At 30.7% G+C, this 15004-nt stretch overlaps 2 protein-coding genes across 2 annotated transcripts in view; both read right to left on the reverse strand.

The window, feature by feature from the left end:
• Positions 1-296: 296 nt before the first annotated feature.
• LOC146535180 (lysozyme-like) lies at positions 297-5467 on the reverse strand. Its single transcript, XM_085191123.1, has 5 exons — positions 5316-5467; positions 2620-2708; positions 1855-1915; positions 824-950; positions 297-492 (listed from the first exon to the last, which is right to left on the reverse strand). The coding sequence occupies exons 1-5, from the start codon at positions 5449-5451 to the stop codon at positions 351-353; spliced, it is 555 nt and encodes a 184-aa protein (XP_085047249.1). The 5' UTR covers positions 5452-5467; the 3' UTR covers positions 297-350.
• Positions 5468-6884: 1417 nt separating this feature from the next.
• Lrt (Leucine-rich tendon-specific protein) overlaps positions 6885-15004 on the reverse strand; it is a 94100-nt gene continuing 85980 nt past the window's right edge. Inside the window, exons 9-12 of the mRNA XM_085191120.1 lie at positions 14618-14976; positions 13401-13603; positions 11249-11398; positions 6885-10935 (exon numbers count right to left, since the gene is read on the reverse strand). Coding sequence (XP_085047246.1) covers positions 10383-10935; positions 11249-11398; positions 13401-13603; positions 14618-14976 — 1265 coding nt within the window. The 3' untranslated portion in view covers positions 6885-10382. The remainder of the gene's footprint in view (positions 10936-11248; positions 11399-13400; positions 13604-14617; positions 14977-15004) is intronic.

Below are 15004 nucleotides of genomic sequence, written 5' to 3' on the forward strand. Positions count from 1 at the left end.
TTTTTTTCATTCATTTCTTCTTCGTGCTGTATTACGCATGTAGAGCGGGTAGAGTGTTCGCCCGAATTTTGCAGGCCTTATGTGTTGAGTGGCGGAACTCTGCCTCAACTCTAGAGCGCAGAAAATACAAATATTTAATTTCCTCGAATGGAATCGAACTCAATCAGTCGCGTTTACAATTATACGTGTGTGCCCCTACTTACTTATATTTTGTTATTTACTTAATATTTTGACACTACTGCTTCATCTGACAAAATGAGAAAAGAAGGTGAAAGGAGTTTAAATAACACACAATGTTAATTATTAACATTTATTAACTAAATAAAATCTTAATACTAGCGTTTGTACTTCTAAGCCTTAACTTCATTTATCCTCTGTTTCATAAAAATATAGTACGGTTCTGTCATTAGCCTAACAGTCGATCTCCTTTCCCTCGTCGTTCTCCTAAACCGATCGGGAGAAGCCCGCGTTGGATACTGCCAATCTGGACATCTGAAACGAAAGCAATATGCCCACTGTTAGTTTTTATCCGCGGCTTCGCCTGTTTAAATTATTTTTATATTATAGCCAAAATATACATTTTTAGGGTTCTGCAACTTTTAAAGGAAAAAAGGAACCTTTATAGGATCAGGTCTGTTTGTCAAGAGCCTTTATCTCAGGAATGCTTGAAATCGAGTTGAAAATCAAACCATATACCTAGCTCTACGGCCACAGGCCCGTCTCGCGCTTGTCCGCTTTTTTGCGTATATGTTATTCTGATGTAGAAACTATATTACTATACGGTTTCATCTAAATAAGTTTATTTATAAAAAACAGCACGTACTTTTGTATGTCAGGCAATCTTTGGCCTTTACATCTTGCTTCCCATTTCGACCAGTATTTGAAACCTTCTTCCTCAAATATTTGTGATGCGCACGCGCAGTCGTCCTTAATATCTTCATCTAGAAGCGCTGAAATATATTATATTTTTATGGATAAAAATATTTTGCCACATCTAGATTAATATAAAACGTAAACTTCACGCTGCATTCCTTTGGCAAGGTAGGCAGACGGAACCTAGTGGTCAGACACTCCCACTTTTCGGCAAATCTTTGAGACATTGCATATAGCGACCCAATGTCTTGCTATTAGACCAAGGAAATTCAAATTAATCATTTTCCCAACAAGATATTGACCCTACAACTGTCGCGCTTACCTATAGTAACATGTTTCACCGCTGCGCCATAGCGGCTTTATTTAATTAAAAACCTAATATATTTAATTTATTTAACATACAATTCCAAAATAACTGAACAATATAAAGCTTCAATTTGCATTTATATTAAGATCGAAGTATAAAATAAGGAATAATACTTAAGAATTATATAATAAGCATTACTTATTTCATAATTAGCATTGTTAAGTACCAATCTAAAATAACAATGGAGAAGGAATGAAAATATATAAAGCTGCTGCAAATAAATTATTTATAGAAGTATTAAGAGAATATTTTAAGAAGTAAGTAAATATATAAAAAAAGATGTTTGCTACAACTCATTTCTTAGTATACTGTATGTGGGCTCTAAGATTTCTTTAGGAAATTATTTTATTCTGCACTCTCCGCTTCTTTGAAGATATATCTTTTATATTATAAATTTCCTTATTCGCCTATCACAAGTCGAGTTTCGCCATTCACCACAAAATGTCTCAAAAATATTGCAGTGCGTGGGGAACGCAATGTCTTAAACTAGGTTCCCTCTGCCTAACCGACTAAATGTGGTACTAAACTAAAAAAATCTTCTTATTCCTCTTATATTCGTGAATAAAATTTATTTATTAAAAAAATTGTCTTCATATTTAAAAAGAAACGCTTACCTTCACACGTAATGTTGCACTTGCCGCCTTTACGACCTTCCTTACACCACTCACTTCCTATCTGGAATGAGAATATTTTCGATCAATTTTGCATTTTATAAAGTACGACAATACCTACTACTCGTAAAGTGTAGTTTTGTACACGGAAATAAGAATTTCAGATTTTGTACAGTATTGTGGAATTGCTTGTGATATAAAGTTAAATTTTATGGTAAGAATGGAAATTTCAGTACGATTATTAATTTTTTTAATTTATCCTATATATACCAGCGTTAACAGCGGGAACCTAGTGTTAAGACACTCCGTTTTCCAGACATCGCCTAATTTTTGAGACATTGCACTTTGTTTATTACAGTCAGACTTTCTGCAGTTTCTGCCGCTGCGCTTCGAAAACCTACACAAGCTATAAGCTAAGACTAGTACCAATACAAGTAACCGTCACCCATTATTAAAGTCCAGATGACTGTAAAAGTGATAGGTAAGTTCGTTTCGCACTCGTTCTGGTACGGGGCAAAACACGGCGCTGAGCACCGCCACGCAATACGCAATGCCTCCAGAATTCAGCAGAAACTTTGCCAAGTTACCAGAGTGAGGAATGCCAACCACCAATGAAAACTTGGATAAAAAATAGGGAACGGTCTTCATACTAGGTTCCCCAGCCATGTAGAAATACGCGTGAAGGTGCTTAATTATAATTAATATTATTTTATTACAATTAATTATAATTAATATGATGTTATAGGGTTATCAGTTTTAATATCTTACTTGGAATAATCCATAATACTGTTTCCGCGACGTTTTAACTACATGCGCCGCTGTGTTCTTATCGCTCTCCTGTTCTACTAAGCACACCCCTAGAAAAAAAATACATGATATATCAATCTACTAGAAAGATCCACTGACTCCTAAAATTTTTACATGTTACCTCAGAAAAGTATGGTATTTTATACGAAATTATTTGTAACGTTTATTTTATTAATTTTAAATATTATATCTAATTATAAAACGTTGTTAATTTTCATTAAATTGAACACTCAGTTCTATGTTTGGTTCTATGCACTGTTTCCCCATAAATATATTTATCCAAATTTCATACTGGTCCGATCGTTAATTTTCGTAAAAAGAAGTTAAATACATGTGGACAAATTAATTATCTATTAATACATAACAAAACCTAACTTATTAAACAATATTTAAATAATCTCTCTCTAAATAAGTGTTTTCTGTATGTACCCATACGTTTTTTATCAAGAACAAACATAAGACACTCTACTAATAAACACAAACTCAAATATTTACATCCGGCCTATAACATTTTCATGATATTAAACAAACATTACTAATTGTTAGTATTATAAGTACAGTTACATAATAATTATTTATAAGAAAATATTTCTATTCAAAACTGTTTTATTTAAACCAATTCACGTATACTTTTACAATTGGTTCTATATCTTTTTAATTAAATGGATTAGTTACTATTGAACACTAAAAATATAAAGCCTAACTCAAAGTCTACATATTTAATATTTTTTTTTTTAACAATTAAAGTTAATAATTAGAATAAGTCATAAATATTATTAATACTTATCTAAATTGACACAATATCTATTTGAGTAAATTATAATAACTAATGGCGTAGAAGCCTCGTAAGTGACGAGTTAGTTAATTTATTCTCATTAGAAAGTTTTAATTTAAGCTTACAAAGTAATAGATAATTAACTTAAGTTACTTTTCTCATATAAATTTCATGATTTCTTAATGTAAATGTCATAAACATCAATAAGCAAAACATATAATTTTTATTAATGACAGAGAAAAGTTAGAAAGACGATAATATTTTAATTACAAATAACCTAATCTACTAAGTGCGGGGTATACTGTGAAAGTAAGAAAAATATATATAGATAACAATTATATGATATTACAATTACTTTTATTATTATTATTTTGTTTTTTTTTTCTTACATTTGTATTCTGTTTTTCATACAATAATTAACCTACCAGACACAAGATGTTTGATTGATCTACCGATTCCTAGATCATTTAAAAATTTGTAAGAGCACTGGTACCCATAACACAAGTTAAATCTTACAATGGGTACCAGAGTTCATAAAACCAGAGTGAAATTATTAAATTGAATGCTGTAATAAATAGGATGGATTTATTGTATCTGGTGACTGTATTCATACATTTTTGGCAATAAACTTTCATTTCATTTCATTTCATTTCATTTCATTCGTTTCTATGTTCTCCAAATATACAATGTCATCTAAAAGAAGAATATAAAACAGCTTTACCCACGCTCCATGATATATAACATTTACAGGATAAAAAATTAAGAATTCACTTACAATAATTCATAGGTACATACCTGCGGTAAACCACGACTACATATACAGACTCGAGATAATGACATACAATTAGTTATTTGATACTAACTATTTTATGCTCTTCATCTTTAGACAACGTACTCGTATTATACAAATGAGGCAGAGAGTACGGAGTGATATATACTTATGTTCTCCACTTTTTATGTATTGTTTTTACTTTTTAACATGTTTTTTTTAAGTCGATTTTTTTTTAATATATTTTTTTAACTTCACGTTGTATTCCTAGTGGGGTAGCCAGAAGGAACGGAGTAGGTTTAAAATCTCTGTAATGAAAACTAAGAAACCGAATTTGGGCCACTTAAATATTAGTATCTTCATAACACTTAGGTACGGTAGTTATACGTAGCGTATGTGACAAGTGACAAAACAATAATAATATGGTGTGATCGAGCTGATCTCATGTTGGAGCCAGGATCTGAGTAACTCTTCAAAGGTTGCCCATGTAAGCCCATTACAATTTAGGCTCATATATTTTTAGCATACAATAATAGCAAGTTTTTGTTTTTTTTTCCTTAAACTGTATAATTATTTCCCATAAATTTTAGTTCTACAGTGGAACCCAATCCTACGCTCACTAAGCCGGAAAAAACACCTACATAAAATATATAATTATTGTTTTTCCAACAATCTTCTTTAAATAGGTACTTCCCAACCGCGTCACAATAGAGAGTTAATAACGTTTTACATTAAAATATAGAGTATATATATGTATTCAATACTACGAGTATCACATATTTGTAAAAGATGATTATTTCCAGGAAAATTGTCTCTTTCAGTTTCCAAAAGATGAAAGTTCAAATTCCGCTTAGTTAAAATTTCTTTACGCTTCCAAAAAAAAAAAAAGTATTTTTCTTTAATAAATATGGAACAACACTTAAAATTAAAAATAAATATTTTTCCTCATTGAAAATATAAATAATACTAAAGTAGATCCAATCTAGTCACGAACAATTTATCAATGGAGGCTATATCAAACAATATAAATTTGGCATTCACGCATACTAATACTATAATATTAAACACAATAGAACGAATAACTCTATAACCACAAATTCAATAGTAACTCACAGTTGCTAAGGAAAGTCTTTGGAAAACTATTTTTCAACAGCTCCCTCGTCAACTGACACCGTGTGAACACTTTGCAGTGACATAACGAAAAAGATACAAGGAAAATTGATAAAACTAGCGCACGTCTGCCCTCCATGGCGATCTGTTAACAACTGAATATAATTATTTTGATCTATATATTTATTTAAATGCGCAGGCGCACCTATAAAATGTATCATTGTTTTGGGGAAACCCATTACTTAGATGACCTAGAGTTCAAGAAAGTGATTTTAGTTCACATTATGTGAAGATAAAATGTTATTTTAGGTAATACATACATAATTAGTAACTTACTAAAATATTGTATGTAATATTTAATATTTTGTATTACGCTTGTTCATTCTAAAATCATATGGTTTTTAAAGCAGACGTAGAAAAGTAAATAAAATTAAGACAATTTTTAGACAATGAAAGATAAAAATTAAATTATTAAACAATAACCCTCAATATTTCCAATTATTTTCTTCCGCTATAAGCAGAATTCAGCGGGCTGTGAGAAACTGAAGTGTATTAATGGAAACAGACTATCTTAACCCTAGGTTCCCGGGCTCCTTCTTCTGAATGAATCTGAAAATAAGATAATTATTTACCTTATTACGTAACTTTAATTTTATTTGTGATTCTTTCCTAAACGTTGTAACGAGCCAAATAAGATACAGTTTTACAGACAATTTGCATCTCCATTGACCCTGACATTGTAAATGCCGAATTTTGCATACGCCTTGACCCGTACAATTATTATTTCATACTTTATTTAATCGCTTTCAATAGAAACTAACGGATTTTTTTATGAAACATATAAAAAATATGTTTTTGTAGCATTATTTATAATAATAATAACGCTGCAAAACGCGGCGTTAAGTTCCGCCACTTGACACATAATGTTTTGAGAATTCGAGAATTTTGGTTTAGAGTTATTGGCTACTTTCAAACATACCGTGATGTTAGGCCAAAAATGTTTATCATTATTGCCGTGCAATTTATGTAATACAAATTAAATTAGTTTTATACTGTATCCGGCTTAAGGAAGAGGAGGCAGAAGGAACCTAGTGTTACTACATTAGTGACAGTCCGTCCCCCACTTACCGCCAAATTTTTCGAGGCATTGCATGTTGAGTGGCTTTTGTCTTGTTGCCAGAGCGAAAAAATTAAAATATTAATAAGCAATAATTCATTCCCCCCTCGGTATAGGTCGAACCCACAACTGTCGCCGTATAGTCACACCCTTGTCTGCACTTGCGTCTTTAACTTATAAAATTATATTTACCTTATAAAAAAATAATCAACAAAATATTCTATGAGCCTCATGTTTTCCTTAAGTTTCTATAAAAATCCATTTAAAATTATTGCAGTGACTACTTGAACATTTCGATAAAGAAATTTACTTTGAATAAATATTCATTGGCTTCTAGAGAGTATTTTCCTTAGCGAATTGAGAAATAAAAGAATTATTTATGCGTTAATTTTTTATTAAGAAAAAATGTGAATTTCATAAATTAATATTTACAATTATTGACTAATTAAAGCGGAACCAAAGTTCTTTAATTTACAATTTGCATGTAATACTACAAAAATTACAATATATCTATATTCCATAGATAATACAAATATATATATGTTTTTATATCTTTACAATATGTTTCCACCAAAGACGTAAGCGAAAGTTATATTAGACATTACATACCTTATATATGTACATATATAACCTTAGAATGTAAATCTACTAAATCCGTTATTTTTATTGTATTTCTTATAGTAATTTAATTTTCGAAATTGTAAAAACCTTATGATAATATATTCATCGTTTTTTTTTTTTTTAAATAGTCTTTCCTGAGAATTAGTTTAATAGGCTGGTAGGTTTACACTCTAAGCCGACGATATGTATTTTAGTTATTTATAATTATTAGGCGTGGGATAAAAGTTACTTCCCTTATATATAATTTAAGTATGAAAATTTATTTATAATAAATAAAAATATGACCAAAATTTATTTTATTTAATTTAAGAAAAATAAGCTCTTAAAATTTTTCATTCTAATCGCGCGACATGTATATAAATCATACTCACATATACAAAACATATATGAAAAGCCGAAATAAAAACATAATATATCCAAATTAAATAAATAATAAGTACGAATACAAATTCGTTTTAAATGACTTATTCCTTTTAAGTACCACTTTAGAAAATGGGTCGTCTTTAAAAGACGACTTCGATAACAAATCACTAAAAGAAATCTTTACAGCATTGTTTACAGTTTAAATTTTATGGTTATCGCCGTTAAATACATTGACAGTAGTTCAAAGTTGTAAAAATGTATAATGCTTTCCTACTATTTGGTACATAGATAAATAGGAGCTGTAGTATTTCATTTTTAAGTAATTTGAAATTATTTAAAAATTATTATACTTTTTACATTCTGCAGGTGTATTTGTTAAATAAACAAAAAAAAATATAGAAATTTGTCGATTTTGTCTTTTGCCTCTTATTTTTAAACCAGCTATTACACGTTTAAATAAAATGATCTTTGATATTTGGCATACATAGTTAAGTTTAAAGAATGATGACGATTATAAAACAATATATAAGAGCCTCGTGTTAATACATTAGTACAAAAACTTAATACAACACATCTTCATAGAAGAAATTATATAATTATGTTAATTACAATTAATAAAATTTATACTTTAGAGTAATTAATAAAATATTAACAAAATATAATTAATTAATATGTTTAAATTAAATGCTAAAATGTATAGATATACTATAAAGATATAAGAAAATTAAGTGAAACATTAATAATATCAAGTTAGTTTTCAACTAAAGTCAGTCAAATAAAAAATATATATTTTTAAGGGTCAATCCAATAAATAAATGGCAATTTGAAATTATATATAAATAATGAAGTTTAAAAATACAATATAACTCTAGTTCTAAACGCGATAATTGTGGATTCGATTCCGCGTGGAGTAAAGAGTGTCTCACCTGTCTTCCCTGCAATACTAAAATTAAAAAAATATATACTTTCACCATAATATGAAAAATATATGATTTGCACTTGAATAAATAATTCGACATACAATAAACAAATAATGACACACAATGAGTAAAGACAAAAGACTTTTCGTTATCCACCAAACGGTAATAACGGAAGCAAATGAAGACGAATGAAGAAAAAAAAAAGGTATATTTCAGGGTTATTCACTCGAGGAAGAAATGCCGAATATCGTGAGGTACCTACAAAGTAACTCGGTCATAAAATATTTTGATTGGGAATGGGACTGGGAGAATAATAAAAGATATTCGTCTCTTAACCCCATTCATTTCTTATAGATGGTTAGTTTGAAATAATAGAATCGAGTTTTGGTTATCAATGTAGGTATTTGCTAAAATAATTTTTCATATATCGTTTGTTTTCTTGCTAGATAAGAGTCATGTGTTTAAATATAAATTTATAAGCGAAATATTTACTTTATATTTGTAAAAAAGTTGAATAGTTTGTTTGTTCAAACGTTCTTATCTCTGGAACTAACAATTGAAATTGAAAAATTAATTTTATAAATGTTACCCATACTTCTGAAGAGGACTACAGGCTAAAGTTCTTAGTTTGGATTTTAATGTTGAAATTTGCACAGTACCTACGCAAGAGTAAGAGTTTGCAAGGTAAAGGAAGTTAATATAATATATAGTATTTTTTTATGCCCTTAATAAATTATTATTCGATTCTTTTAGGATTTTGTTTAACTTTTAATAATGTTATTTTATAGTTAGGTGGTAAATACGCGCGTATGACAAATGCGGTATTTCGTACGTAAATCCTGATCCTGTGGGAATTTCGGGATGAAAGTAGCTTATTTGATGCTGCCATAAAATCAGTTCAGCTGTTTCGGAAATTGGCCCGGACAGAAATACAAACAGACAAAAATTTTGAAATTGTCGTTTGTTTTTAGAGACATTTCAATGTTATTTATATTATTTGTAGATAATATTTAATTTTAGTTTAAATATAAATTGCCAATAGTTAACATAAGCTTCCTCGTGTCATCGGATCATTGAAGTATGTTTATACATTTTAATTCGAGGAATACTTGTTAAATGTAAAACGTAATACTTGAAAATTAACAAATACAATACAAAATATTATAAATACATACAAGTATTTTTAAATGACAGAATAAATAGGCGACATACACTTACGCTTCACTCGCGGCTTTACTCGCTAAAACTGCATTCATATAATATACATAAAATAAACCAAAATAAAAAAATTGTATTGTTGATATACTGTTATACATACAAATATACATGGCATTTCATATAATAACAGTTATATTAAATTTTTCCGAGTATTTCTACAAAGCAACGTCATACATTGCTTAAAGACGTTTAATATATTAATTAAATAGTAAAATAAAAATAGAATATAAAACATTTATCGACTAGGCAAAATAATTTCAAAATAGTTAGTTATTATTTAGTAGTTATATAAACAAAATATATTACAGTACAATAATAAATTACATTAAGTACTTACTTATGTTATAAGTGACTTAGTCATTCTTACTAAAACAGAAAACTTTTCCACATTTTTCACATGGATTCAATGACAAAATGACTAAAGGCTTATTCATACGATGATAGCTTGTAGTTGTGTGTCAATTAAAAAAAGAAACGGCTTAAAAGTTATATATGGAATGTAAAAAATATACCAAACTAGCAACCTTAAATTGTTATACATACAAAAACTTTACATAAATTGTAGACTATCACTTATACTGATGTATAAGCTATATAACTGTAAAGTTTCGTCCAAAACTGTTCAGTACTTTTTGCGTGAAAGTGGAACAAACATCCTCACAAACTTATATTTAAAGCCTTTAACTTCTTAATGCATTGGCAAAAGCTAGTTACTTAAGACAGCCAGCAATAGCTCCTTTAATATGTATTTAGAAAGAATCACCATACGAATAAAACTTTCTTTCGTCAAATTTACAAGCCGAATACACAGTTATAAAAAATAATAACAAATCATACCTTAGAAGTAGCTGTCAACATAACATAACTGGCCCTAACATTCTCTTCGGGAACGGGTTCAGGTCTAAAGCATCTATGATTCTGAAACTCTGAGGGTTTCTTCAACATTTTTCTGACAAACCAAACTAAACCAACAACTATTACCATCAAACCTAACGCTACTCCAATGAGCGCAGTATTCAAATTCTTAAATCCTGATTTAATTTCTAAGGATCCAATCTCCAATAATTGTGGTACAACACAAATAGTCCCACCCTTGTCTTTGAACCTTGATATCGACGCACAAACTTCATACGGTCCCCTAATAAAGCCTTCCATGGAGACCTCCAAAGTTTCCTGACATGGGGTATCTTTTTGTGCAACTAACGAGCCTCGAGACAATACCGCTAGGACAATATAACAATTGGGCAACGGCAAGAATCTTGTTTCGGAACTTAAAACTCTTTGAGCTCGCGGCAAGACGTATTGGGGTTTGGTAATTCCCATGACGGATATAAGAACTGTAAGCAATCCGTCACTGGTTACGTTTGATCGTACTTCGGACACCCTGTAACAATGGAGTCAGATTAAAAATCTTTGATTCGTTCAAATGCAATAGAAAAAAAATTCTAGTTTGAGAAATTCGAGAGAAATTTTATTTTTTTCCCTCTGGTAACAAGACAGCGAGGCATTGAGCTAAAGAAACCAGAGAAATGGAAGTGTCTTAATGGGAACAGAATATCTTAAAACTATTTTGCCAGGTTCCCTCTGCCTATCTTGCTATGCTTGCGGGATATTGCTTGAGGCTAAAAAAATATTTACTTTTACGAATTTTCAATAAATTTATAGTTAAATAATTTTCTATATAAAAAGAATCTTACCTTAGGTTTTCTCTATCAGCGACTGTAATAGGCGACGGTCTGACAGTGATATATTCGGCTCGCTGTCTCACCATCTGTGGCGCACCACAGCCCAGCACCAGCGACATAGGAACGTCTTTGCTATCCATTTCTTCTAATGCTATACAGAATCTGTAAAATAATCTTATCTAAATAAATGAAATTATTTATTAAAAGCAATACAGTGGTGATTTCGATCTCCAATTGATTGAATATATTATTAATATTAATTATATTATACATTTTGTTAATTTTTCTGCTCTATGTAGACAAACCGCGGCGACAGGCTCCGCCATACAACACGTAATGTCTCAAAATTAGATGGTAGATGATGAACGAAGTGTCTCAATAACAGCAAATTCTCACTCTATTTTTGTACTAACAAAAAAAATATTTATTACATAAAATAATATTAATAATAATAGTTTTAGCCACTCTCGACCTTATCTTAAAATAAAAAAGAAGTTAGAAATACAGGTTAAATCAAGTTAATGTAAACTTTATCACGGAGAAACGTAGTTTATTTCCCCGAAATAATATTATTATCTTTTAGTTTAAATATACGATTCTCGTTACACTATCGGAAGTCAATATTAAAGATCATTAAGTTGAAGTTTTGACCCTAAAAGGTTATCGTTATGACAGATTATTTTATGATTTTAAACCGAAATGTACCTATATTTGTCCAGATTTGCAAGTTATTCTGCGTATGTGTCTTAGAATATTATAACTCCGTTTCCATTTAACTTTCGTTCCTCACTTCACAAGCTTGTGCCACTACGCCACGACTGGCCTCAATAATAATATTCAAGTTCACAATTTATTACAGGCCGTTTTTGAGGCCGTCGTAGAGCAGCGGCACAAGAGTGTGAATTCGGCAGAAAGTGGGGAACGAAGTGTCTTATCCTCCTTTTAGTTTATTATATTTATAACTTTAAAATAGTCTTTTTTCTTTAGAGAAAAAAGACTATTTTAATTTAATATTAATTTAATAAATCTTTTTGATGCTCCTAATAAATTGAAACAAAAGACTTACATTTATATTTGCTATAATAAATTATCAGGCATACAAATGAAATATACAACCAAACGATTGAAAATAAAACTTGGGATTCCTATACAGGCTGATTTTATGTCTATCCAGGGGTGTATGTATTTAATATAAAAAAGGACTATTATTTAACCTTCAAACTTGAGTTTGTAGTGGGCCGTGGACGTGGGCCACCATCTGACTGTAATCACGAAGGCTATGTGCTAAATTCCCATTTATGGGAATCCTCATATATAGATTTAAATTATTGCTATTTCTATTACTATCTTTTCCTCGCTGTGGCACACAAATCGCGACCTTAAATACGCCACTCAATACGTAATGTGTCGGAAGAGTATCTTAACACTAGGTTCCCTCCGCCCACCACGCGGCCCAGCGTGTAGCTGCTCTTATGTAACCTTCAAAGCCTCAAATAGCAGGTAACACTCGGTTCTCTACGCATCACACTATTTTAGAGATATTGCGTGTTGAGCGCCGCTAATCAACACCGCGCTTTGTCTTATTACAACATCGAGAATAATTCATTTTCTCGATTGGTAATCTATCCTCATGTTCATAATCAGATGCTGTTCTTATACTCCACGAGGGCCGCAAACCATGTTTTAAACAATGATAGCAACTCTATAATATTATACGAGTATAGGCTTGCTCCGTAACAACCGCTAATGCAATATCGACAAGCGTGAATACTGAACGTGTCGTCTAAGCCCGGGGGAGGTTATATCTATATCCATTAACTTTGACTAACCGAAATGTGCCTTATATATTAAAGTGACTTTGATTTGAATATATATGTTCTATAAGATACTAATATAACGTGACTATATACATATATAGTCTATCTCTATATTTATATATATGTATATACATCAAGACACGCGCCAGCGTGACCAGCCAAGTAGAAATGCTGGGATTATACCCCGAGTGAACACAGAACTCGGTACCAATATAGATCTCGAGTTAAGTCTAATTAACGGGACAAATATTCTATCATATTAAATATATTTACAACTATTAAGAAATATTTTTTATTACAATTGCAACAACTAATTAATTAAGAACTGTACCTATAGTAATACTCACGTATAACTTTCCATTGGATCAATTTTCAACCCTCTCAATATAATATTTGCTGGAGCAGCCCTATGACAAGCCACGTGTTTCGTGAGGCCCCCGCTTTTTGAAGCTGTTACTCCAGTACATCTGTAGCGATGAGTTGAAGGGGGTTCTAATGACCAAGATAAGTGCACTTCTTCATCATCAAACCAGGCGTCTACAAGACGTACCTATAATGTAAATAATAAATAAAAATTCTATCGTATTTTATTTCGAAGTATAATATATAGTCATTTTATGGTCCAGGTGAAACATTGTGCTGTATTAATTAGACGGTAGTACGCACTTTTTAAGGCCAAGCCCTTACAGTTCTAAGTAGTTTTTCCTACCAACATTCCAATATTCTACATACGCAAAAGCGATGTCTAGTATAAATATATAGCTGTCTCTATACATCGCAATTACTAAATATATATTTTTTTCTTTATTAATTCTGTAATAGATATATAAGTAACACAAAATTGATAAAAAAATCTAAAATATAAAATCCCGGGATGGTCTAATATCGATTTAATGAAAGAGAAACGATGGACGCCAACTTTTATTAAACTCCGATCTATTTTCTCTAAGAAATTTTCCCAGACACAAAGTGCCCTCATCGGATAGGTGATACTTCATCATAATATTAAAGTATGGCATTGGGTATTCCACACGCAAACTTTTCTTTTGTTTTTTTTTTTACTTAATTTTGCTATAACCCGTATACAGTAAGATAGGCAGAGAGGGCCTAGTATTAGTATTAGAACACTAGGAATGTCGATATCTGTCCCATTTTTGACATGGTAGCGCGGTGTTGAACTCCGCTATTCATAACACAATAAAAACTGAACAAGAACGACTTTTGATATTTATTGTTATTTTGTAATATTGTCGATAGTGAAATAAATAGAGCCTAATAGAGTTGCACGCAAACAAAACGTTTCGGAAAATGGACGCTATAAACGTATATGTGTTTAATAACATAAATATTTATTATGTGCTACATATTAGAGTTACATATACATTATATATTTAAAATGCAAAAAAAGTCTACGAAACAACTAAATCCTTTATTGGAAATATTAATATATCTTTTTTAATATCTTCAAACAAGAAAGTATTGTACGTTGCCCATTGTACTAAAGAATTTATTATAATATTAACAACTTAAATTAGTACAAAATAGTCTGTTTATGTAATCTTACCTTAGACTTAGATATAGGCAGATCTTCCTCAGCAGGTACTTCCATTTCATCATCATACGCATCGTCATCTAATCCGTCTTTCTCCGCATATATCTCATCCTTGTCATCTATAGTGTTTTCAATGACTTTGTTATAATCATAATTATCATTAACTTCGTCATTAACTCCATCATTAACTTTCGCCTCTACGTGTTCGTCATCGCAGAGTTTGTTTTTCGACAGTCTAGATATTAGAGCTCCCTCCAGATGAGGTGGCGTGGCACAAACGGCTGCTGATTTATCAGATTGGGGCAGGTTTTTTGCTTCCCGCAACCACCTCGCAAAGCCCGCCATTAAGCAATCGCAATTAAGTGGATTATCTGCGAGAGAACGAATTTATCTTTATGA

The sequence above is a fragment of the Heliconius melpomene genome, chromosome 10, assembly GCF_056956725.1.
Source record: "Heliconius melpomene rosina isolate 202511_hmr_F chromosome 10, ASM5695672v1, whole genome shotgun sequence".
Classification (NCBI taxonomy): domain Eukaryota; kingdom Metazoa; phylum Arthropoda; class Insecta; order Lepidoptera; family Nymphalidae; genus Heliconius; species Heliconius melpomene.